This window comes from Dasypus novemcinctus, chromosome 18 (genome assembly GCF_030445035.2).
Source record: "Dasypus novemcinctus isolate mDasNov1 chromosome 18, mDasNov1.1.hap2, whole genome shotgun sequence".
Classification (NCBI taxonomy): domain Eukaryota; kingdom Metazoa; phylum Chordata; class Mammalia; order Cingulata; family Dasypodidae; genus Dasypus; species Dasypus novemcinctus.
Window position 1 is genome coordinate 68,071,087 of NC_080690.1, and position 25,406 is coordinate 68,096,492.

Genomic DNA, 25,406 nt, shown 5'->3' on the forward strand with positions numbered 1-25,406 from the left:
GCAGGAGAGAAAGTCACAGAGGGAGCACAGACTTGAACATCAACAGAACCTGGAAGGGAAGGGAGAGCCCAGGAGACACTGCCATGTGCCTTGCCATGTGATGAGCTAAGGACCAAGAATGCCACAGTCTTTGGGGAGAAAGCCTCATCTTGATGACACGCCTTGGTCTGGACTTTTTCCTAACCTCAAAACCGTCAGCCACTAAATCCCCCTTGTTTAAGCCTCCGCATTGCGTGGTATTTGCTTGAGCATCCAAGGAAACGAAAATACTGCCCAACCGTTGCCTAAAATGGTGGCGCCATTTTCCTTTCCCACCAGTGTGAGGGTCGCGGTTGCCGGCATTGTCATCCAGGCTTTGTGTTTACTTCTTCTTCATTGTTGTCTTTCTGGAAGGTGCAGAGTGGAACCACTGCATGGTTTGGATTTGTGCTTCCCTCTTGAGCAAGGAAGAAATCAGCATGTTTTCATGCATTTGTTGGCTACTTGGATTGCTTCTTTCATGAAGTACCTCTCAGGCCTTTGGCCCATTTACCTCCTGGCTTGTTTTTTTCTTGGGCTTGTAGGAGTTCTTTATAGATTCTAGAAATTAGCCTTTTGCTGAGGAGAAGTAACGTATGTTCTCCCACTCTGTGGCTTATCAGGCCTACCAGTTTTTCCTCTGAGTGCTCCCTGAAGGAATCCCTGCTCTTTCCTGTGATCTGTAGCCCTTTCTGCCTTCTCACCTGGTCTTCCCATTTTAACTGCACATCCATCATCCCAGTAGAATCATCCAGGGGCGTCTGGAGGTGTGGAGGGCCATGTTTTAGCTATTTCAATGGCTGGCATTTTGTAGACAGGGCCAGGGAGGATAAACATTCTGCAGTACTATGTTGTTATGTATAAAGACATTTAATATATAATCGTAACAAGAATATAATTGAGAATCTATTTTGGCTAATAAGGCATCTGAAATATTATTTCATCATGTAATCAACATAAAAATTATTTTTGAGGTCTTTTTTTTTTTTTTTAAAGATTTATTTTTATTTATTTAATTCCCTTCCCCTCCCCCAGTTGTCTGTTTTCTGTGTCTTTTTGCTGCGTCTTGTTTCTTTGTTCGCTTCTGTTGTCGTCAGCAGCACGGGAAGTGTGGGCGGCGCCATTCCTCGGCAGGCTGCTCCCTCCTTCGCGCTGGGCGGCTCATCCTTATGGGTGCGCTCCTTGCGCGTGGGGCTCCCCTACGCCCGCGTGGCAGGGCACTCCTTGCGCGCATCAGCACAGCGCATGGCCAGCTCCGCACGGGTCAAGGAGGCCCGGGCTTGAACCGCGGACCTCCCATGTGGTAGACGGACGCCCTAACCACTGGGCCAAAGTCCGTTTCCCTTTGAGGTCTTTTATGTTCTTTTTTCTCCTACAAAGTCTTCAAAATCTTGTGTGTGTATTACGCTCACGGCATGTCTCATTTCAGACTTGCTCCATATTAAGAGGTGCAGTTCCAAGCCCCCTCTTGACATAGATGTGCAATGGACACAACCAGTCCAAGGTCCACAGGGAAAATGGGGCACTGGTGTGGGAAAAGTGGCCATGGTGGCTGCTGGGTGCGGGGAGTGGGAGGAAGAGAAGAGATGCGGAGGCGTTTTCGGGACTTGGAGTTGTCCTGGGTGGTGCTTCACGGACAATTACGGGACATTGTAGATCCCCCCAGGGCCCACTGGATGGAACGTGGGAAAGTGTGGGCTATGATGTGGACCATTGACCATGAGGTGCAGCGATGCCCAGAGATGTACTCACCAAATGCAATGGATGTGTCATGATGATGGGAGAGAGTGTGGCTGTGGGGGGAATGGTGGGGTGGGGACGGTGGGGTTGAATGGGACCTCATATTTTTTGAATGTAATATCTTTAAAAAATGAATAATAATAATAAAAAAAAGAGGTGCAGTTCCACTTGATGAAAAGAAAACGGTGTAAAGTTGACAGGATGGTGGATACACACACTGCCTTGCAGTTCCATTTCTAGAGCATTACCTGCGGTGAAAATGTGTACACGGACACAAGGATGTACACATAAGGAGGCTTGCTGCAATGCAGTCTGAGCACAAATATTGGAAACAACCTAAATTCCCACCAACAGGGAAGTGATGAAATAAAGCAGTTTTCAAATAAACAATGGATTAGTTACGCTGCTAAAATGGAACAAGGTGCTTCTAAATGCACTTACCAGAAAGAAAAATCTACTTACAAAAAACATTCTGACAATAAAATAGTGAAAAAGGACATTACTGGAGCAACTGATGAAACCTGGATAAGGACTGCAGGCTACTTAATAGTCCATTGTCTCAGCAGGGCATTTCCTTATTCTGATCAATTGAGCTGTGGTCATGAATGAGAATGTCTTTGCTCTTAAAAGATACACACGGGAGATTTTAGGAGTTGAAGGGCCTGATGTTTCCAGCTTACTCTCGAATGAGTCAGAAAAAAAGGAGTAGATATAGAGAAATATAGAAACAGGCATAGAGGTGTTACTGAGCAAAAGTGGGAGGTTCTCTGCCAATTCCTGAGATACTGGGGTTGCAAAGAAAGAAAGTTTATTGCTAAGAGCAAAGCAGGAGATCACACAGCCTATCGGCCTAAAAATCTGTCAATCCAAGCCTAAGGAGTTTAGGGCTTTTATGGATTCAAACAAGGCAAGATGGGGTGGTCACCAGTATTACAGCCAGTGTAAGTAAGGGCCTCAGTCTAGTGAGTTTCAGTCATTTCAGGTATTAACTTTTGGCTAGTCTATAATATAGTAGAAAGTAAGAAAAAGCATCTGTGTAATGATTCAGGAATCGTGATCATTTGTTAAATGTTTCTTTTTTCAATCTATATTTCTTTCTTTGTCCCTCTTTCTTGCCCCAGATGGTTTCCTTGCCTGTCTGCTTGCTTCCTGCAGGAGGCACCGGGCTGGAGCCCAGGACCTCCCACATGAGAGGCAGCGCAACAGGCCGAGCCACACCTGCTCCCCGCGGGCTGCGGCGTCCCTGGCTGGGGGACTCTGCTCCTTACGGCGGGGGCGGAGTCGAGCTCTGCTGCGGTGGAGGCAGCAGCTGCGAGTCGCCTTTTAGGAGGCGCCAGCTTGGGAGCCAGGACCTCCCACGTGGTAGGCGGGTGTCCGAGTGATTGCGCCACACCCGCTTCCCCCCATTTGTCAAATCTTAACCATCGGTTACTGATGTATCCCCCACATCAGTCGATAGCGTAGCAAGCTAAATCTGGGTGAAGGGGATATAGGAGTAGCTTTTTTTTTTTTTCCTTCTATTCTGCAACTTCTCTTCAAGATTGAAATTACACTGCAAAAAAATTATTCAGAGAAGAGGTCCACAGAGTCAAAAAAAAACCCGTGCTTTAAGGCTAGATGCCACTTTGGTCCAAAATCCTAAAAGTAAAATGCACGTGGTTTGGCCTCTCATGTCTCTGCGCTCTGGCGCCCCCTTGAGGTCAGAGTCAGCACAACACCGCATTCCCACGGCGCCCCGAATTCAGGCAGGTCCAACTTCAAAATCCTTGCGGAGTCACGCGGCTCCAACGCAGGGCCCAAGTCTGCGGGAGCTGTGCACGCACACCACCTTTGTAAAAGTCTGAGTGGATACACCCCAAACTGCTTCTAGGAGTTTCAATGGGGTGACGGACCAGAGATTTTCAATGGTTCATTTGGGTGAGGGATGGGTGGGGGTGGGGGATATGGACGGAAGTGGGTGGGGGTGCATTTCTGGATTGTTCTAAAGATTGCAATGAGCGTGGTTTACCTTTGCAACATTTTCTTAGTTTTTAAAAAATGGAAAGTTGCTCTAAAAATACTGAATGTGGAGGAAAGATACGGGTGACGTGTTGTAGAGAGGCAGACAGCGTGGGGAAAACGAGTGGGCTTTTGAAACCACGATAATGCTCATATCTACTGCGGCCCGCAGAATGACGTCCCCCAAAGATGTCCACATCTTCTTCTCCTGAACGTAGCAAAAGGGACTTTACAGATGTGATTGAATTAATGGTTTTGAGATGGGAGATTCTCCTGGATTTTCCCAGGTGGGCTCTGAATGTCCTCATGAGTGCTCTCACAAGAGGGAGACGGAGGGAGATGAGGATGATTAAAGGAAACCTGCTCTTAGGGTGCTCACGTCACCGCAGCGCAGCTCTGCCAGCCTCACCCTGCTTTCTGTCCTCCTCTCCTTTCCATCTGCGGGTGACCCAGTCCTCGCCTGACTCCTGCCCCACCCCGCCGGGAATCTGCAGCCGGCTGAGTCCTGGCCCCCCAGCACTGTCAGGTCCTGGCCCCTGGAACCTGGGAATGTCAGCTCAGAAGGGAAAAAGGGTCTTTGCGGATATGCTGAAGTGAAGGCTCTTGAGCCGGGAGATCATTTCTGAGTTATCCCCATGGACCCTTAACCCAATCACATGTGGCTTTAAAAGAAAGAGACCGGGGTCCATGTCCCGCCGAGGCAGGGATGGGAGTGATGTGCCTACAGCTCCCGAAGCCGGGAGAGGCAAGGAAGGGGGTGTCTCCCAGAGACGGAGCTGCCCCCCCTTCGTTCCTTCAGGGAAGAAGGCTCCGCTGTTTTGAGCCACCCAGTTTGTGGTCATTTTTCAAGGCAGCCCCAGGAGATTGATCATATGGGCTCCTCCGTCTCCCCCGGCTCTAGCATGTCTCCAAAAGAATCCAGAAAAAGGCTGGAAAGGAAACCGCGCGACAGATGGTGGTGGCTCGGGGGCTCCTTTTCTGGCTAACTTCAAAACGCCGGGGGCGGAAGATCGAACAGCGAAACTTCACCAAGGACTGGGCCACCTCCGCGGAGCTGCTTGGCCTCTCTGGGGCTCAGAGCAAACGGCCTGGGAGGCTGGGGAAATCTCAGGGCCTGCTCCCGGGGACCCCACGGGAGACAAGTCCAGCTGGACCCCTGGGCAGGTCCGCAGAAAGAGATGGTTTACAGTGGGGAAACTGAGGCCCAAGGGCCTGGGCTTCGGTGGGGCGGCCTTCGCTTTCTGCGTGCTGGCCTCCCTCCTCTGACTGGGAAGGGTGTTTGGACTCCCTCGGGTGCGCGTACCCCAGGAGGGGGAGCCCCAGCCGGGGTGCCTGATGCTCGGACCAATGGGAACGCCCGAGGGGGAAGGCGGTCATTTCCTCCCTGCTATCTGCACCCTCCTGGGGACCTTAAAAGCCACAGCCCTGCGGGCGGCGGGGACCAGGAGGGACCCACAGGCAGGGCGCGGGGAGCCCCGGAGCTGGAAGATGGTGAGTCCCGCCGGGGCCTGCACGCAGGCCCCTCTCCTCTCGCCCTCCTTCCCCGGCCCCCTCCCCGCTCCGTCTCTCCCTTTCCCTCTCCCCTCTCCCCCTCCTCCATTTCCCTCCTTCTCTCTCAGACTCTCCCACGCCAGGACTGGGCTGAGGCGGGTTAAGATTGTCCAGGGCCCATGGGAGCCACAGCAACCCCGTGGGGCTGGGGCCCCCAGCAAGCCCCCAGTTGCGTCCTGGAGGAGGCCTGAGACTTGCACCAGTGCAGGCGTCCAGGAAAGGGCTCTGGGCCGTGGGAATGGCCGGGGTGGGGCGGTTGGGGGGCTGGCAAGAGCGGGACCGTCTTGGAGGAATGAGGTTACCTCTGTGGGATCTCAGGCGGTCTGAACTACAGAGACGGGGAAACCGAGGCCCAGGCCGGCGGGGAGGTGTCCTGAGTTCTTCCGTGGTTGGTGGCAGTGCCCCGGGTTCTGTGAGCCTCAGGGAGACGCTGTCCAGGCTAAATGAGGGTCCCCTTTCCCGCCTCCGTCCCCGGGGCCGGGGACCCAGCCCGGCAGGGCTGCAGGCGCTGACGTGCTTCTGAAAGGGGAACCCGGGACGAGTGGGATGGACCAGGGCGGGTCTGAGAGCGCTCTGTTCCCCTCGTCCCCACTTTCCACCTGACTTGGGCCAAAAGGGCTTTCAGAATAAGGCCAGCGTTTGCTTCTTTCCATAACACATTCCCATGTCCCAAAGGCTCCCTGCCCGCCCCAGAGCCTCAGACTCTTGGTCATGACCTTCAGAGGCCCCCTTGGGTTTTGGTGGATCCTTCCAGAAATAATCTGCAGATGCTCAGGGCAGGGAGCAGGGGGTAGTTTGATGTGGGGGGTCCTGAAATCGCAATGGCCTGGGTTCAAATCCTGCCTCTGCTGCCTAAGAGCTGAGGATGCTTTTCCCTCTCTGGATCCCCTTCTCTTTTTCTTTTTCTTTTTAAAGGTTTGTTTATTTATTTCTCTCTGCCCTTCGTGGTTTGCACTCGCTGCCTACTCTCTGTGTCTGCTCGTCTTCTTATAGGAGGCATCGGGAGCCAAATCCGGGACCTCCCATGTGGAAGGGAGGCACCCTATCACTTTAGCCCCATCTGCTCCCTGCTTGTTGCGTTTCTTATTGTGTCTCCTCGCTGCATCATCTCATTGCGTCAGCTCGCCATCCTGCTCGTCTTCTTTAAGAGGCACTGGGAACTGAACCTCCCATGTGGGAGGCAGGTGCCCAACTGCTTGAGCCACATCTGCTCCCTTCTTTTTCTTTAAGGTGGGGCTATAATAGGTCCTTCATCATAGGATTGTGGAAAAACCAAAATGAAATTTCTTACAACAGTGCCTGGCATACAGATGGCACTCAATGTATACATGTCTGTCCTTTTTGCCCCCTTCCAATAGACATATGCTTTTTGCGTGCTTTTTTCATGAATAACATCTGAGATTAGTAACCAGCATTTGTTAATGCATGCCAGTCACCGTGCTAAGCATTTCATGCTTACCAACTATAGGTGATCCTCAGTGTTCACGGATTCCATATTTACCTTAAAATTTATTTGTAACCCCAAAATCAGTACTGACCACGTTTTTTAAAAAGATTTTTTTAATTTTTAATTTTATTTATTTATGTATCTCCCCCGCCTTGTGGCTTGCTTGCTGTCTGCCCTCTGTGTCCATTCGCTGCGCATTCTTCTGTGTCTGCTTATTTCCCTTCGTTGCATCATCTTGCTGTGCCAGCTCTCTGCGGGCGCGGCTGTCAGCTCTCCGTGGGCGCAGGCCAGCCTGCCTTCACAAGGAGGCCCTGGGATGCGAACCCTGGGCCTCCCATATGGAGGCGGGAGCCCAGTCGATGGAGCCACAGCTCCTTCCCCTGGCAGCATTTTTGCAGTCGTTCAAGGACATTTGCAGGATGGTGAACATTTTGAATTGCCCGCACACATTCCCAGCTGAGGTCCACCAAGGCAGCGCTCTGCCTTCTTGTTTCAGCTCTCTTCCTGTAAACAAGCGTCCTTTGGGTAGTATATTTTGTGTCATCCTTTTCACATTTTCACGCTTTTCGTGGATGACTCTGCTGTGTAAAATGGCCCTCCTGTGTCATGCCGAGGGGCGGTCTAGAGTTTTGAAGTGGGAGGAGGCGGTGCAGGGCCTGATGGCAGGAACACACGTGTTAGACAAGCTCCGTCCAGGCATGGCCTGCAGCGCTGGGGGCCGGGAGTCCGAGGCTGATGAAGCAGTAATGTATTTTAAACAAGGTGTCTTTAAACAGAAACATGCACAAAAGGAGGTCATGTATTGATTGGTTGAGGAAAATGTGACCCGAGGCTCACAGGAGCCTCCCCCCGTATTTCCCAAGGGAAGAGTGGTTCGACAGTGGCTAACTCAGCGTTTGTGGGGCCTTTGTAGAACGTAACTCCTGCAAAGAACACGAATCGACTGTAATTTCATTTTAAGACAACCTGCGGAGGAAGGCACTGCTACAACCCCAGGCATTTCAGGGCGCGGCCTCCTCTTTTAGCCGCTCTGTAGTACTCCCATGGGTGGGCACATCCCTACCGCTAGGAGATTTCGATTATTCCAACTATTTCATCTTTAAAACCGAAGCTGCAGTGAATACAGGTCTTAGACGTCTCTCTCCATCAACACTTGAACAACTTCCTCGTTTTTGTTTTTGCTGTAGCCATGGCCTCAGCTATGTCGTCATTTGTTCAGCCAGTCCCCTCTTGCTGGACACTTGGGTTGCTCCTAGTCTCAGCGGGGATGCTGCGGAGCCAGGCTTTGTAACCCTTTCGCCTCGGGAAGATCCTGAAAACCACAGAGCGTCTCGATCAGCAACTTTTTCTCCTGCGCTCACAGAGCCAGTGAGCGGACAGGACCGAGTGAGCTCATGCCAGGAAAGGCGCTTTGTCAGCTGTCAGAGAGGAGTACCACGTGAGAGCAGAGGGTGGGGGGCCTCCTCTCCGTGGGGTCTGAGTCATTCAGCAGCCGAGGGTGGCCAAGAGCTTGTGAAACCGGCAGAGGCAAAAAGTTAGCTTCGTGTGTTAGGTCCAGGGGGGGGGCGTAAAAACCAGTGAACAAATGTGAAGGCGCGGATGCCCCCCGTGCACGGGCTGGGGTCTGCTACTGTGGCCACCGCTAACGCTTTAGCGGAAGGGTTCCCAGGTTGGGGACCAGGACAGCCAGGGTGCTGGGGTGGAGGAGTAGCTCAAGGTCGGGACTATTTACCAACAGAAATTTTTTAAAAATTAAACTTTCTCTTTAGAAATAATAATTTTAAACATATAGGGAAAAAAAAAAAAGTGAGACTAGTACAAGGAACTTCCTTATTCTCCTTACCTAGATTTTCCTTACTTGCTTTTTAGCCATCCATCCATCCATCCATATCGCTCTGTCTATATCATCTGTCATATCATATCATATACCCTGTCAATCACCCATCTACACCATCATCATCAGCCATCTTTTTTTGAACCATTTGAGAGTTCGTTGCAGACCTTATACCCCTTTACCCCCAAATACTTCAGTGTTATTTCCTAAGAACAAGGACACGACCACAGGACAGTTGCAAATATCAGGAAATTTAACAACTGATGTGACACTATTCTCTCATCTGCAGACTATAGTCCAATCTTTCCAGTTGTCCCAGCGAATGCCCTTGACAGCGCCTTTGTTTTTCCTGCTCCAGGATCCAGCCCAGGACCCCACGTTGCCTTTGGGTGTCCCCTGCAACTGTGCCTCAGCCCTTCTTCATGACACTGACCGTTTTAGATTTAGTGGCATTTAGCACATCCACAGTGTTGAGCAACCATCCCAGCTACCCCGTTTCAAAACAGCTCCATCAGCGCAAAAGGAAGCCCTGTACCCATTAGTCACCCCCCGTCGTCCCCCCCAGCCCCTGGCACCTGCTAATCTGCTTTCTGTCCCCAGGGAGTTGCCCATTCTGAACATTTCATAAAAACGGAATTGTGCACTACCTGTCCTTTTGTGCCTGGCTTCTTTCACTTAAGGAAAATGTTTTTCCTTGTGCGGCTGAACCCTCTTCTGTTGTATTGCGTGTCCTACACTGTCCCCCACGCACCAGCTGGCACTCTGCATTTCAATAATTGAATCACCGGCCTGAACCTGCCACCAGTGCCCACTGCCATGATCAGCTTGGCTGTCTCTAGGGGAATGTAAGGGGGCTAGACATAAAAAAGATTGCTCCCTACCCCCCGAAAAAGGAGTAGTCCAGAGAAAGATACTGATTATTCTTCAGTAATTGTAATCATGACGAGAATAAGAACCGCAATGTTATTCTTGTCCTGCTATGTTTCAGGCACTGACTAGGCTAAGCTTTTTTTTTTTTTTTTCTTTTCTTCTCTCCCTTTTCTTTTTTAGGCATGGGGGCCAGGGGTTGAACCCAGGACCTCATATGTGGGACGCCGACGCTCAACCACTGAGCCACGGCGGCTCCCCTGAGTTGGTTTTTTCGTTTGTTTGCATGTTGTTTGTTTTGGTTTTTAGGAGGTACTGGAATCCAAACCCCGGGCCTCCCATGTGGGAGGCAGGTGCGCCACCGCTTGAGCCACAGGTGCTCCCTTGTTTATTTTTAATTTAAAAATTTAAAAAAATCGATTTGCTTTCAACCTTGCTTTAGCGGGTATAAACCTGTCTGTGAATTCACGTGCACTAGAAATCCAGCTCTGAATATTTCCATAGCAACAAGTCATCTTCTCTCGCTGTCCCTCTGTTGGAGATTTGGGCCCGAAGGGTATCGAGAATGAAAGAAAGAGAAAAAGGAGAATGAAACAAAGAGAAAGAGGAGAATGAAACAAAGAGAAAGAGAGAGAGAGCTGGGATCAGGGGGTCTGTGAGTAGAGACTCCTCAGACAACTTTATTGTTTACGAGGGGCTCTCTATATACCCCAGTCTGCGTGAGAACAAGCAGCAACATGCAGTTAACTATCCGCATTACTCATAGTCTAAGGAGCTCAGAAAATCTTATCTCAAGGCATAAGTTCTAAGTGTTCTATTTACTGTCAAGTGTATGTGCGCATTTTAATCTCTGCCTGTGGCATCATCCTGATAGCCATCAAGCACTCAAACGCTGCATTCCTTAGGTTGCAAGCTAGCCACGGAGACAGCGTCTCTCCTTGCTAGACCACACACTGCGCCTCAGTTTCCAACATCCCTCCGTCCCTGGGTTGGTGTCACAGCGGCCTCTGAGGACAGGCGGCTCCACCTGCCACAGACACTGCCCCCGAGGTGCCCTTATGCTCCCCACAGACCCCCGGGAGATGCTGGGGGCAGCCCTGCCGGGTTTGAATGCCAGCCTGTCGGGGTCTGAATTCCCCTCGGCTTCGTCCTCCCGTGCCTCGGTGACCTCATCAGTAAAATGGGCGTATTACTAAAACCTGCCTGGAGGGTGTGGTCGGGATGAAAGCGCTAGGGTCAGGCCTGGGCTTTGCTGCCCTGCCCTGGGGGAGGCTTTTCGGCCACATCTGGTGCTCTGGGGCCGGGACCGTGGTCAAGGCTCTCTCCAGCCCCCTTGTCCCCTGCGGCAGAACTTCCCTCTTGGGCACATGAAGGAGCGCTTCCCAGCAGTTCTGTCGGGAAAGAAGTCCTCAGAACCCCTCTGTCCTTCATCTTATTTTATTCTGGAAAATTTCCAACATGCGAAAGTAGAGAGTGATGTACTGAACCCCATGCACCCCGCACCCAGTCTCAACAGTTGTCAGCACTTTGCCCTTCTTGGCCATCTGCACCCCTCCTCTCCCCCCTCCCCTTGCTCGCTCCCTCCCTCCGTCTCTTCCTCTCTCTCCTTTTCTCCCGCTCCCTCTTGCTCTAGCTCTTCCTTTTGCTGGAGTGTTTTAAAGCTAACCCAACACGTCTCATTTCTCTGTGTATCGCTATCAGAGAAGCTCCCCCTCTTTTCACATCAGCACAATACCGTATCACACCCAAGGAAATCAGCACTGACTCCTTAACCTCATCAAGTACTCAACCCATTTTTACAGTTTCCCTGATTATCTCAAAATGTCATATTTTCCAGTTGATTAGTCAACTCAGGATCCAAATGAGGTTCCGCATTGTCTTTATGGATGATGTATCTCTTAAACTCTTTTAAACCATAACCGTTCGCCTCCCTTTTATTAAATGCCCCTCATTTGTGGAAGAAACCGATCGTCTGCTGGCCGTTTCCCACTGGTTGCATCCCTGCGGTGTCATTTAACATGTTCTGCTCTCCCCCGCTTTTTTGGTAAACGGGTAGTTTTAGATCTAGAACCCCAATTAGATTCAGGTTCATTCCCCCCCCCGACTCCATTGCTGCATCCCTCCTGCTGCACCCCATCAGGTGGTGCACAAGATCCAGTTCTCTCTCTCCCTGGGGTGCTGCGATTGGCAGGTGGCTGCAGGGGATGCCGGCCCGACTCCTTTCTCGTAAGGGCGTCCATCAGGGGTTCACCTAAGGATTTTATCAGACGCCGATCGCTGCCCAGAGCCACGACTTCATCACTCCTCTCATTTCTCCTGCACGTGTTATTCTTAAATTCTTCTATAAAGAACGTTCCCATTTGAATATTTGCCCCTGTATGGAAATGGTGGGAGAAATGCTTGATTCTTTCCCTTTGCAGAATAAAAAGGTAACCAATGAGGTTTTTTTTGTTTGTTTGTTTCTATAAGTGGGATCATATCATTTGTGAGTAGGAATAGTTTGACTTCTTTACCTTTATTTCTTTTTCTTGCCTAGTTGTCAGCACTTCCAGTGCAATGTTGAATAGCGAGGGTGGAGGCAGGCATCCTTGCCTTGTTCTTGATCTCAGAGGAAAAGCCTTCAGTCTTTCACTGTTGAGTATGACATTAGCTGGGTTTTTTTCACATGTTCCCTTTGTCATAGTGAGGAGGTTCTTCTATCCCTAGTTTTCTCATTGTGTTTTTTTTTTTTCTTTCATTTTTTTAATCAAGAAAGCATCTTGGATTTCCTCAAATGCTCTTTCTGGATCATTTGAGATAATCATGTGCATCTTTTTCCTTCATTCTATTATGTGGTGTATTGATTAATTTTCTTATGTTGAACCACCCTTGCATTCTTGGGATAAATACCACTGATTATGGTGAATAATCTATTTTTTTTTAAAGATTTATTTATTTTATTTCTTTCTTTCCCCTTTCTCCCCCCCCCCTCCAGCTGTCTGTTCTGTGTCCATTCGCCGTGTGTTCTTCTGTGACTGCTTCTATCCTTACCAGCAGCACCGGGAATCTGTGTTTCTTTTTGTTGCATCACCTTGTTGTGTCAGCTCTCTGTGTGGGCGGCGCCATTCCTGGGCAGGCTGCACTTTCTTTCGCGCTGGGCGGCTCTCCTTAAGGGGTGCACCCCTTGCGTGTGGGGCTCCCCTACGCAGGGGACACCCCTGTGTGGCAGGGCCCTCCCTACGTGCATCAGCACTGCGCATGGGCCAGCTTCACACGGATCAAGGAGGCCCGGGGTTTGCACCGCAGACCTCCCATGTGGTAGACGGACGCCCTAACCACTGGGCCAAGTCCGCTTCCCTGTATAATCTTTTAACACACTGTTAGATTCAGTTTGCTAGTATTTTGCATCTATATTTGTGGTCTGTGATTTCCTCCCCCCCGCCCCGATGGCACCCTCATCTGTCTGCTCGCTGTTTGCGCTTGTTCGCTCATTATGTCTGCTCGTCTTCCTTAAGAAGCACCAGGAATCAAACCCTGAACCTCCCATGTGGGAGGCAGGTGCCCAACTGCTGAGCCACATCCGCTCCTCTGTAAATTCCTTTTCTTGTGATACCTTTTTTTTAAGTTTTATTTTGTATTTTTAATAATTGAAAATATAAACAATAATTTAAAAATAAGAAAATACAGTTGAATAAAAACATACATTTCTCAATTAAATGTACTGGACACCTATAAAGTTTTTCTTGAGTCATATCGCATGTTACACAATATATTTGGCTCATGGTAACGCAATCGTACAGGAGTTGTCCTTTTGTGTCTGGCTTGCCTTGCTCAACATAACATCCTCCAGGTTCTCCTGTGTTGCCACATCCTTTATGACCTCGTTTTCTTGTGATATCTTTACCTGCCTTCGGTATTTAAGGTGATGTGAAGTTTGTCTGTCTTATCACTGGTAATGCATAGATCCTTAGGAACTCAATGGATTTCAGCCCATTGCAGTGATTAGTATTATTATTTGCTGCTCAAATTGTTCTATGGCTAATGGGGGCTCTTTCAGTTTGTCTCCTGTGTCTTTTTGACATGTCCGTGTCATTCTTTAAGAACGTCCTTCTTTTCCAGTACAATATAGTCTTGTATATTGTGTATCTTTCCTGCCCCAGAACATGGCTCAACCTTTCTTCCAGGAGCCCTGGTTCCTTTGAATGGCTAATGGTATTTACTTATTTATTTATCATTTTGTATTTTTTGTATCCCAAATGTTGATTGGGACGGTCTCCCGCTCCTCCTCCCGCAGGGTGCTTTTAGTGCTGCGTCGTGAGAAGGGGCATCCTTCTGTGAGCCTTGCTTTTCCTCTAGTAGGTTGGCAGAGGACAGTGGAGCAGCCCACACACTAAACCACTGCTTGTGTGTGGCTACAGACCGAGCTGATTTTACAGCCTCCTGGGCATTTTACACCCAGGAGGCAGGGATGGGGGCTCTGCACAGGCGCTTCTCCTCGCGTTTCCTCTTCTCCTCTCTGGAGAGGGATGGAGGAGGTCCTCGTGAGAGGCGTGTTCCTGAAGGGAGGTCGTCACCGCCGGAAAGTCTCGTGGTATTTAGAGACCATAATCTGGGTGCTTCAGTCTCCTCTGCTCTTGAATTCATAGCCTTCTCTGTTTCTTTACTTCCTTCTGCCTTCACCTTGGCAAGGAAAAATCTCTCTCTTATTCCACGTTCCTCTGCTGCTGTCCTCAGACATTTTGCCTCTGTTCTGAGATTGACAAGTTCTCCTACCACGTGGGGGCTTTGGAGTGAAAGCCAAAGCCGAGGGACTGCCAAGCTCTCTGCAGGAGTGAACGCACTGAGGCCCGTCTATTAGGACAGAAACAGAGGAGAGAGCAGTAGAGCACCTTGCAGAGGCCGTGCCGACTTCAGTGGGACATCCGGGATCTGGATTCTGGTGGATCGACCTCAAACCTGCCCTCCTAACCCAGTGCTGGACCCCAAGACAAAAGCACACGTGTGCACACTTACGTGCCCTTATCAAAATATCCCAACCCTTGCCATAGTTTGAACCAAACAGAAAAAGTTAACAAATCTCCAAACTAAAAAACACACATGACCATACAGAAAGCTCTGGGTTGCCCAATCGGTTGGTACATCGTCAGTCTGTGTAAGTCTGCCTGGCTGCAAACACAAATCATGGCCTGTTTGGAAACCACAGTGCCTGTTGCACAACACAGGGTCGTCAAAGAAACAAACAAGAACAGCCCGTCTTTCTTTAAAATTTGAATCTTTTTTTTTTTTGGTCTTAATTTTGATTCTTAAAAATACCACATTAAATTACAATTTCTCTTGAAATGCTGTGTTTTGGGTGCCCCCCTGATTTTTGTCCCTGAGGTGGGTGAGGTCCTGCTGAACCCCGACCTCCTCTGTAAGGCCACAGGTACCCACCCCCAGATGGACACAGAGCTGGCCCCTGCCTCGGGGTGGAAGGTGGCAGGGAGGGGGCTAGGCTGCTGGGGATGGTGGTGGGGGGAGACGCTGTCCATTACAATCATCTCAGGTTTGGGGAGATACTAAAAATCTCCAACCGTCAGTCCCTACCAGAGCAGATAGCGGATCCCACAAGGTAGCAGGGCCACGCTTTAACCATCTGGTTTCCGGATCATGGAAAAGTCCAGAGTCTTCCAGGGAGGAGTGAGGGTGGCTCAGTGGGTGGGTCTGGGGGCCTCCAGGACATAGGCTCTTTATCAGTTTTGCGGAGGTGTTTTAGTATTTTAATCACCAGCATATCGCCCCAGCTGGCTGTTAGCCCTCAACACCCGCCTATTTTGGGGAGAAACGGGCGGCTCTGAGAGGCGGCGGCTGGCCACCAAGACGTCCCCCGCCGCGTGCCCGCAGCCTCACCCCCTCCCCGCCCCTCTGCTTCCCCGCCCAGGACCTCCTGGCGAACAACACCTCTGAGTACGACAACTACGACAGGTACAACGACCTGCCCCTGGACCACGGGGGCCCCGTGGACGGGTCCCCCGGCGGCCCCAAAATCAGCGTGCCCAACATAGTCGCGCTCATCGTCCTGGCCCTGGTCTTCCTGGTGGGAGTGCCCGGCAACGCCCTGGTGGTCTGGGTGACGGGGTCCGAGGCCAGGCGGGCCATCAACGCCGTGTGGTTCCTCAACCTGGCGCTGGCCGACCTCCTGTCGTGCCTGGCGCTGCCCGTGCTGTTCACGTCGCTCCTCCAGGAGGGCCACTGGGTCTTCGGCGAGGCGGCCTGCCGCGTGCTGCCCTCGCTCATCCTGCTCAACATGTACGCCAGCGTGCTGCTGCTGGCCTTCATCAGCGCCGACCGCTGCCTGCTGGTCTTCAACCCCATCTGGTGCCAGAACTTCCGGGGGCCCTGCCTGGCCTGGGGGGCTTGCGGCGTGGCCTGGGGGCTGGCCGTGCTGCTGATCATCCCCTCCTTCCTGTACCGGAGGACCAGCGAGGAGCACTTTCCCTACAAGATCACGTGCGGCGTCGACTACAAGGCGCACCGGATGGCGGAGAAGGTGGTGGCCAGCGTCCGGCTGGTCGTGGGCTTCCTGTGGCCGCTCCTGACCCTGTCCATCTGCTACACCGTCCTTCTGCTGCGGGCCTGGAGCCGCAAGGCCACGCGCTCCTCCAAGACGCTCAAGGTGGTGGTGGCGGTGGTGGCCAGCTTCTTTGTCTTCTGGCTGCCCTACCAGGTGACCGGGCTGATGCTGGCGCTGCACGACGCGCGCTCGGCCGTCTTCAAGCGCCTGCTCAGCGTCGACCCGCTCTGCATCGCCATCGCCTACCTCAACTGCTGCATCAACCCCGTCATCTACGTGGTAGCCGGCCAGGGCTTCCGGGCGCGCTTCCGCAAGTCGTTCCGCTCGCTGCTGCGCCACGTGCTGACGGAGGAGACGCCGGGCGGGGACAGCCGCAGCGTCACGCGCTCCACCGCCGACGGGTCGGCCGAGAAGAGCGAGGCGGTGTGAGGCCCGCGGGGCCGGCCCGGCCGCCGCCTCCGCGCCGCCTCGCCCGGCCCGTCCTTCCTCCTCGGCTCCCGGCGCGGCGGCTCCTCCCACCCGAGGGACCGTCGGAGGCGGAGGACCTCGCACGTCCCCGGGCGTCGTTGGCCTGCCTCTGAGAACGTTTGGGACCACGTTCCATCCGGAGGGCGTCTGCCGAAACTCGAAACCGTTTTTTTTCAGTAGTTAGGTGTTTATTTCACAGAGGGTTAGGGGGGAAAATGTACCCGGTGTCTCCAAAGGTATTCTTGTTAAGGTCAAAGCAAAAAGCACACGACCCTTATTTACCCTGGGATAAGTCAGTTGATGTAAAGAAAAGACATGAAGTTGAAACGTTACTTAATTGGCATCTATTTTAGAAAAAGAGTATGAGATCTGAAGGGATGTCCAAAGCAAGAAGAAGGAACAGGAGCGGCTGAAATAAGGGACCTACTGGCTGGGCGGAAGCTCATCCACGGGGTACCTTGGGAAGAACGGGGTACAGGGGGATTTTACTTTGTAAACTGCTGTTCTGTTGGAACTTTTTTAAAAAAATTCACCTGTTTATTTTGTGGTAATTGTAGATGACATGCAGTCGTGGGGAATCATACCGAGGGTTTCCTGAGTAGGTACCTTTCCCCCAGTTTCCCCCAATTGGTTACATCTTACAAAACTGGTCAAACTATCCTGATCAGGCTGTGGACATTGATGTAGTCACGATATAGGACATTTCGTCCCCACAAGGAAACCCCCTGGATGCTCTTTTATAGCTGTGTCTGCCTCCCCCGCTCTCACCTCTGGCAACCACTAATCTCTTCTCCCTTTCTGTAATGTCATTTCAATAATGTTATTTAAATGGAATCATACAGGGGGTGTTTAAAATGGCGTGCATGTTGGGAATGCAGAATGGTACAGCCACCGTGGAGGACAGTTTGACAGTTCCTAAGGAAGTTGAATATGGACTTGCCACGTGACCCTGCAACACCACTACTGGGTATGTACCCAGAAGAACCGAGTGCAGTGACACAAACAGATTCTGCACACCGGTGTTCATAGTGGCACTATTCACAATTGCCAAAAATTGGAAACAACCCAGGTGTCTTTCAACTGATGAATGGATAAACAAATAGTGGTGTCTACACAGGACGGAATATTATGTAGCTGTAAGAAGAAATGAAGTCGTGAGGCCTATGACAACATGGATGAACCTGGAGGACATTATGTTGAGTGCAGCAAGCCAGACACAAAAGGACAAATCCTGTAGGATTGTGCTATTGTGAACTAAATATATTATGTAAACTCATGGAATTTAACAATTAGAATATAGGTCACCAGAAAATAGAATGAGGGTAGAGAATGGAAAGCTGATAGTTAATCTGTGCAGAATTGACTAAAAGGTTGTTTGTAAATCTTTGGAAATGAATGGAAATGGTGAGAGCACATCGTGGTGTTTGTGACTAGCAGAGCTAGTACATGGGTATGACATGTTGTGGTCGAAAGGAAAGTCTGAGGACACGTATACTACTGGAAGGAAAACTGAAAAATGTAACATGAGACTATATAACAGAGTGAAACTTCATGTAAAACACAAATATGGGTGATATTGCATATATAAGGCTTTTAAAAATAAAATATAAACACAAGTAAACTAGAGAGACGGAGACAGAATAGCTGCTCTGTTTTGGCAGGGAAGCGTAAGAGAGGCCGAGTGCACTTTGTTTGTATGTTTGTTTGACTGGTTTTTGTTTTCCATTATTATTAGTATTACTGGACTAATGAAAACGCTGTAAATGATTGAAGTGATGAATGTACAACTAAGTGATTATACTGAATACCAATGATTGTACACTTTGGATGGATTTATGCTTTATTAATATGAATCAATAAAAGTAATTTGTTAAAAAAAAAAGTAAAAAAAAAAAATAGAGAATTAAAAGTGGCCAAGCCAAGAGGTAGAGGAAATTATTTTAGGAGATACAATTAATGGGAATCAGTGGAGGATTAGACCTGGACAACATGAGAGGCAGAAAATGATGAAAAGGTGCTGCCTTGGGGAGAAGTAAGTTTTCTCAGACAAGTGATTTGAGAGGCAGCAGGGCCATTTCCCCCAACAGTCCAATGAAAAGGCTGCCGGAACAACAAACTTGCTCCTGAGCAAACTTCAGAAGGAGAATCTTTTTATTATTTGCATCTTGCCAAAACCTGTTCTGTCATGTTGACCCCCGACCGGTCAATAGCAAAGGTCAAAAACACTGTATTTGATTTCCCAGCCATAAAGTCTATACTTTACCTCAGTGGAAAATAAACTTAATGAAGAAGAAGAAGAAGAAGAAGAAGAAGAAGAAAAGTGTACTCTTGATTATAAATTACGGGAATGTTTCTTTTCTGAATGTAAATGTGTGCAAACTTTGACTTGGGTGGCCGTTTTGTTGCGCTGTAAAGCATCTCCTGACACCCTCGAAGGCCTGGGTGGGGGGAGAGGGCTGCAGGTGCGATCTTTATAAAAGCGAGTGGCTGAAGCAGATTGTAAACAATATTTTAAAAATAGTAATTTTAAAAAACGAAGAGAAAAAAGAGCACGCATGAGTTTAATAATGACAATAAAAAACGATCGCTCTTGCCACGTCGTGTGCTTTTTAACCGACTTGAAGATGTTTCTGCTTGGTGGTGTTGTGTGCGTGGGGGTCGGTGTGGACATGTGTCTCCTGACATTGTTCCAAGGTGAAGGGCTCTCGTGGAGTCACTTCTTGGAGAAGCACTTCTCCAGCCTTTGACAGAGGCCCCCTGGAAGCACCCCTGGGCAGAGCTTCCGCAGGGGTTTTAGCACCAGTCCACAGGCCCCTAAAGGGCGTTCTGAGTGATTTTTCTTGGTGAAATGAAATGTGTGGCCTTGGGAGTTGTGCAGATTGGCTAGAAATGTTGTACAGGCCGGGACTCTCCAACAGAAATATGCTGCCCCTACGTAGTTTAAAATTTTCTAGTAAAGCCGTATTAAAAAAGAAACAGATGAAATAATAGCAGTATGTCTAATAATACAACATAACTACGATATGCTGTATTAACAATAGAAATTTTTTTTTTTTTTTAAGATTTATTTATTTATTTAATTCCCCACCCCCAGTTGTCTGTTCTCTGTGTCTATTTGCTGCGTCTTGTTTCTTTGTCCGCTTCTGTTGTCGTCAGCGGCACGGGAAGTGTGGGCGGCGCCATTCCTGGGCAGGCTGCTCTTTCTTTTCACGCTGGGCGGCTTTCCTCACGGGCGCACTCCTTGCGCGTGGGGCTCCCCCACGCGGGGGACACCCCTGCGTGGCACGGCACTCCTTGCGTGCATCAGCACTGCGCATGGCCAGCTCCACACGGGTCAAGGAGGCCCGGGGTTTGAACCGCGGACCTCCCATGTGGTAGACGGACGCCCTAACCACTGGGCCAAAGTCCGTTTCCCGACAATAGAAATATTTTATAGAATAATCTGTCATTTAGACTCTCTACTACAGTAATAAATATATCGTTATAATGATATCTATTACTACATTAGAGTCATGTTAAGTCCTATTGTGTATATTCTATTCTATTGTTATGTCATGATATTTAATATGGAATAATGATCTAATAGATGTCTATTTAACCCAATATATCAAAAATACTTTTTTTTCAGCATGTAGTGATAAAAAAAAAGTTAATGAGATTTTTTTACTTTTTTCTTTTTGGGCAAAGTCTTCAAAATCCTGTGTCTGTCGCGCCCTCTGCACCTGTCTTGCCTGGGGCTGGCTGGCTTCCAGGGCTTGGGGCCCTGGGCTTGGAGCCTGCTTCCCTCTCCAGCAGGTGGGCTCAGGAGCTGGCACCCCCCCCACCCCGCCGCAGCCTGGGGGCTGGTGATGCCTCGGGCGAATCCGAGGATTGTTGCGTCTGCTTGGGGTACTTCGATGGGCTCGGCTGAGCCCACAGAAGAGGCGGTGTGTGGTCTGCGTGGCCGCTTGGTAAGGAATGCGGGTCCCTGCGACAGCACGTGCCCTGAGCCTTGCTCCCCCTGAACCGGCCTCCTGGTGCCACATGGCTGGGAAGCCCCGAGCCCCGGCTCCCTGCAGTTTGCAGGGCCTCCTGACCCCCAGGGCCGCCCGCTGCTGGCCTCCCCCCTCGCAGGCCTCCTTCCCGGCCATGGGCCCCCCTGCCCCCCCGGCTGGCTTCATCTCTGCTTTTTTGCAGATTTTGCCTTCTCCGCTCGTCCCCCCTGCTTTCTTGTACCCGCACCTCCTCTCTCTCTCTTGCAACATCACCCAACACTTTCCCCCTCACGTGGCCCGACCCACCCGCTCGCCCCGCCCAAACCGACCGCAGCACCTTCCCCGAACTTGCCTCCCCCCCCCCCCCCCCCCCCGCTTCCCTGTCCCAGGGAGGCCCTGCCACCCACCCCTTCGCCCAGGCTGAGCCTCAGGATTTTCTGGGTGCCACCCTCTCCCCACCGCATGCTCTGCCTCCTCCGAGCCCCCTCCGTCCTCGGCCCCCTGCCTGGCCCTTGCCTGGTCCCGCAGCTGCCCAGTCTGTTTTTCTGTCGTCGTCGTTTTGTTTGTTTAACTTTAGCTATTTTTTATTGCCTTGACAGATGAAGATTTAACTCACTTCCTCCTCCCATCACCCCACAGTCGATAGCCCTAGATTTAGTCCTCTAGTGGCGATTTTGTTTTTATTACAGAAAAATCAGGCATAAAAGAGAGCTCCCATATATCACCCTATTAACACCCCGCATTAGTGTGGTATCCTCATAACCAGCCAGTTTTTGTTTGTTTGTTTTTTTAAATGACCACCCCTGGCGCCATTCTACCTTCCTTTGGGGGTGCTGTCTCTTTCAGGAAGTCCTCCCTGATTTCCTCCTCTGCCTCCCACACTCCATCTTTGTTCCCTACCATCTGCAAGCCTTCCTGGTTTGAGAAGTTTGTTGTGGGCCGTGCGGTCCGCCCTCCACCCTGACTCAGAGGGAGAGATGCTGTCCTAAGGGCAGGGTCTGCCAGGAACTCTTGGAGACCAACGAAGAGGATCAGGGGCCCTCTCCGGGGCGGCCTCTGTTTGGTGTTGACCAACCCTGCCCAGGAAGGAAGTGGCCTGAAGGGCGAGGGGAAGTGGGCTGGGGAATCTGCTGGGTCAACAAGTTCCAAAGGGGAAGTTGTGGGGACGGGAAGTGAGTGACGGCCGGGCCGAGGCAGGCGGTGGTCTCCCCCCCACCCCGCGGGGCGCCTCCCCACCCTTGGCCGACACTCTCCCCCTGCGGCCTCTCCCAGCACCCACCCCGGGCAGCCTTCCCCGACATCCCACCGCCATCCCAGGAGGTGCCTGTCCGGGTCAGCGTTGTGCGGTGAAACGGCTGGCCCCGTGGGCCATCGCCACAGATGGTCGCATCCTGCACACACGCCTTCAGGTCCTGGCCCCGTCCTGGGATGTGGGCCCACTTGTCAGCTGACGTCAGCAGTCAAGGTGAAGCCAACAGACAGGGCGTCCTTCTCCCAGCATGACTGACTCCTCGAGGCAGGGGCTCGTGGGCCTCGTGGGTGACGGGCCGGAGAGCCGCCTGCGACGGAGGCCGAGGCTGAGGTGTGACGCCTGCTGCCCCGCCCCGCAGCGAGCGGCCTTCAGGGACGGCGCGATCCAGCACACACCTGGATTTTGGCCTTCTCATGCTCCAACACCGTGAGCCAGTCCATTCTTGTTGTTTCGGTCAGCCCCTCGGGGACATTCATTACAGCAGCACTGACAAGCTAAGACAGCGATTTTACGTTTTTCTAGCAGCCAAGTAATAGCCAAACAGAAAACAAAGCGGTAAAATGAGTTTTTAGAATCTATTTTAAATATTGCCATCTCAACAGATGATCGATATATAAAATGATGGAGCCGTTTTGTGTTTATGTTGTTTTTTTCTCTTTTTGTACTGTCTTCAAAATCCGGCGTGCATTTTGCATTTCCAGCCCCTTGCTCTTTGGACCAGCCACATTTCACATGCTCGGTCGTCACACATGGCTTAGAATTCCTTGGCTAATGTTCAGAACAAAGTTCTGCTCTGACATTCTAGAACCCCATGCTTCAAATGGCCCGCGACTAACCAGGCAGGATCTCCGGCATCAAATAGCCTTCGATCCTAAGGCTCTGTGATTCCTGCCCTCTCACCTTTAGTGATGTCAAACGACGGCCTCTGGGCAGAAGCTGGCCCCCAGCCTGTTTTCCGTAAATAAAGTTTTATTGGAACACGGCCACCTCGTTCAGTCTGTGGCTGCTTGGGCCCGACAAGGGCAGAGGTGAGGAGTTGTGGCTGACCGCTCGCACCCTGAACCACGTCCTGTCTGACCTTTTACCAAAAGTTTCCTTTGAACTCGATCCGCAAAGCCTCTGAGATGGGTGGTGGTTTCCTCCTCGTTGTTGGTGTAGTTAATGTGCTCCAGAATTTGCTCTTAGCTGACAGATGCTCCTTTCTCTGCATCCGGTATCACGTAATTAGATATTAGTCAAAAGAGGCTATGTTTCCCACATCTTGCCCTTTCCCTATGAAACTGCATTAAGTTAAACCTTATGAAATTGCCCAAATCAGCCTGTTTGGGGGTATATGTAACAATTTAACTAGTATTGTGTACTTTAAAAAAATCGCGGCAAAGTACGCCTAACGTAAACTTTACCGTTAGTGACATTTAGCACCCTTGCAACATTGTGCCACCACCTCCGCTGCCCAATTGCAGACCGTTTTCATCACCCAAAGGAAGCTCCGTGCCCGTTCGCGCCTCGCCCCGTGTCCCCCTCTTCCCAGCCCAGGGAGCCACAAGCTGCTGTCTCTATAGATTTGCTGAAATTCAACTTGTTTTGACCCACAAAAATGGCACTTGGGTGTGGGTCGACTTAGTACCCTTCTAGAATGTTCTCATTCTAAATTTCTCCTGGGAGGAAATGGCCAGGGTGTTGGGGCCTGGAGCTCAGCACCTCGCAGGGGGGCTGAGAAAGGACTCCACCCCAGGCGGGCCCCTGCCCTTTGTACCAGGCGTGCCCTTGCCGCGCCCCCTCCCCGGCCTTCCGAGGCTGCCAAGCCCCCGACCTCGGCCCCCAGCTCCAGGTCCCCAGAAGACCTTTGCCTCTGAGAAGCCGAGGAAACTGTACCAGCATTTTTAAATATATATATATATTTATTAAATTGTCTTTTTTAAAAAGATACATAAATCACAAAAAAAGTGTTACATTAAAAAATATAAGAGGTTCCCCACACACCCCACCCCACCCTCCCACTCCTCCCACATCAACTACCTCCCTCATCAGTGTGGCACGTTCATTGCATTTGGTGAAGACATTTTGGAGGACTGCTGCACCGCATGAATTATAGTCCACATTGTAGTCTACATTCTGCCCCAGTCCATTCAGTGGGTTGTGGCAGGGTATATAATGTCCAGCATCTGACTCTGAGATATCATTCAGGACGACTCCAAGCCCTGAAATGCCCCCACATCACACCTCTTCTTCCCTCTCCCTGCCCTCAGCAACTACCGTGGCCACTTGCTCTGGATCCGTGCTACGGTTTCTTCCTGTCCCCAGACGTTTATGAGTTGAAGATCAAGCCACCTGAGGAGCAGAAACCTGCCACTCTGCACGTCACAGGAGCTTTGAGCTGATAAAGCAGCTCCCCAGCCTGGGCTGCTTCTCTCTCTGTGCCTTTTGCCCACAGAGGCCTGAGGTTGGCGGGAGATGGGTGAGGAGGCCCCCCTTGGAGAGTGGGTGGGGGGTGTTTGTCTCTCTGGTGGTCCGAGGCCAGGGTCAGCCAGGGCAGAGAGGGGGCAGGAGACGCCCGAGTCACCACGGGCCCCAGCCTGTTGCCTTAGAAACGATCTTCTCTACTCACATGACTTTACTCGGTCAACAACAACAGAAGAAAACTGCTGAGGCCCACGCAGAGAGAAGCGCAAACATAAGGAACTGCTGAAGCCAGGTTCCGACGCCGGGGCCCTTCCTCTCGCGAGAGCCGGCCCTGAGGGTGGGCGTTTTAAGAGCTCACATTATTTTCTCCTTTTGTTGTTGATTCAGGAAAGATGTCCGTAGCATGCACCTTTCTGGGTGTTTTAAATCTATTCGTCCGTTTGATTCTCCCAGCACCCATCTACTTCACATGTGGGGAAACTGAGGCTCAGGGGGCCGAGTTCATGTTCTTAGCTGTGGTGAAGAGGCAGCGTTACCAATGCCTTCTCATGCCTTTTATTTTATTCATTTATTTATTTTATTTCTCTCCCCTTCCCTCCCCCTGTCGTCTGCTCTCTGTGTCCATTCCCTGTGTGTTCTCTGTGTCTGCTTGTATTCTTGTTGGCGGCACTGGGAATCTGTGTCTCTTTTTTTGTGTCATCTTGCTGCAGCAGCTCTCCGTGTGTGCAGTGCAACTCCTGGGCAGGCTGCACTGTCTTTCGCGCTGGGTGGCTCTCCTTACGGGGTGCACTCCTTGCGCGTGGGGCTCCCCTATGCGGGGGACACCCCTGCGTGGCACGGCACTCCTTGCGCATCAGCACTGCGCATGGGCCAGCTCCACACGGGTCAAGGGGGCCCGGGGTTTGAATCGCGGACCTCCCATGTGGTAGGCGGATGCTCTACCCTTTGAGCCAAATCCGCTTCCCTCACGCATTTTAAAGGCGGAGAATTGAGGCGAGGGGACAGGGTGAGCTTGGGTTTCATCTGCCTCTGAGGCCTCAGGCCTTGGCTTTTTGGGGGGTCAGGGTGTGTGAGTCTAAGCTGTTGCCCACACAACAGGCCCTCAGCTCCTCAGGGGGCGGCAGGCGCGGCGAGCACCCCCTCCGCAGGCCCAGCGGCCCGGGAGCGCCCCGTGGTTGCAGCACCGAGGCCTGGCAGCCCACCGCGCCCGACGAGTCCCGGGAGCGGGCGACCCTGGCCACTGGGGCCGCTGGCGGCGCCCGCCCACCTCCGCTGGGCTCTCCTGCCCTGGGAGCGTCGGGCTGTGGGAGTCACGGCGAAGA

General features: G+C 51.3%; 1 protein-coding gene across 1 annotated transcript; it reads left to right on the plus strand.

Annotated features, from left to right (window-relative positions):
* Nucleotides 1-5,180: 5,180 nt before the first annotated feature.
* Nucleotides 5,181-19,049, plus strand: LOC101413068 (C5a anaphylatoxin chemotactic receptor 1). The gene is made up of 2 exons (XM_004476392.5): nt 5,181-5,247; nt 15,355-19,049. Exons 1-2 carry the CDS (start codon nt 5,245-5,247, stop codon nt 16,414-16,416), a joined length of 1,065 nt encoding a protein of 354 aa, XP_004476449.2. The 5' UTR covers nt 5,181-5,244; the 3' UTR covers nt 16,417-19,049.
* The last annotated feature ends 6,357 nt before the right edge of the window (nt 19,050-25,406 follow it).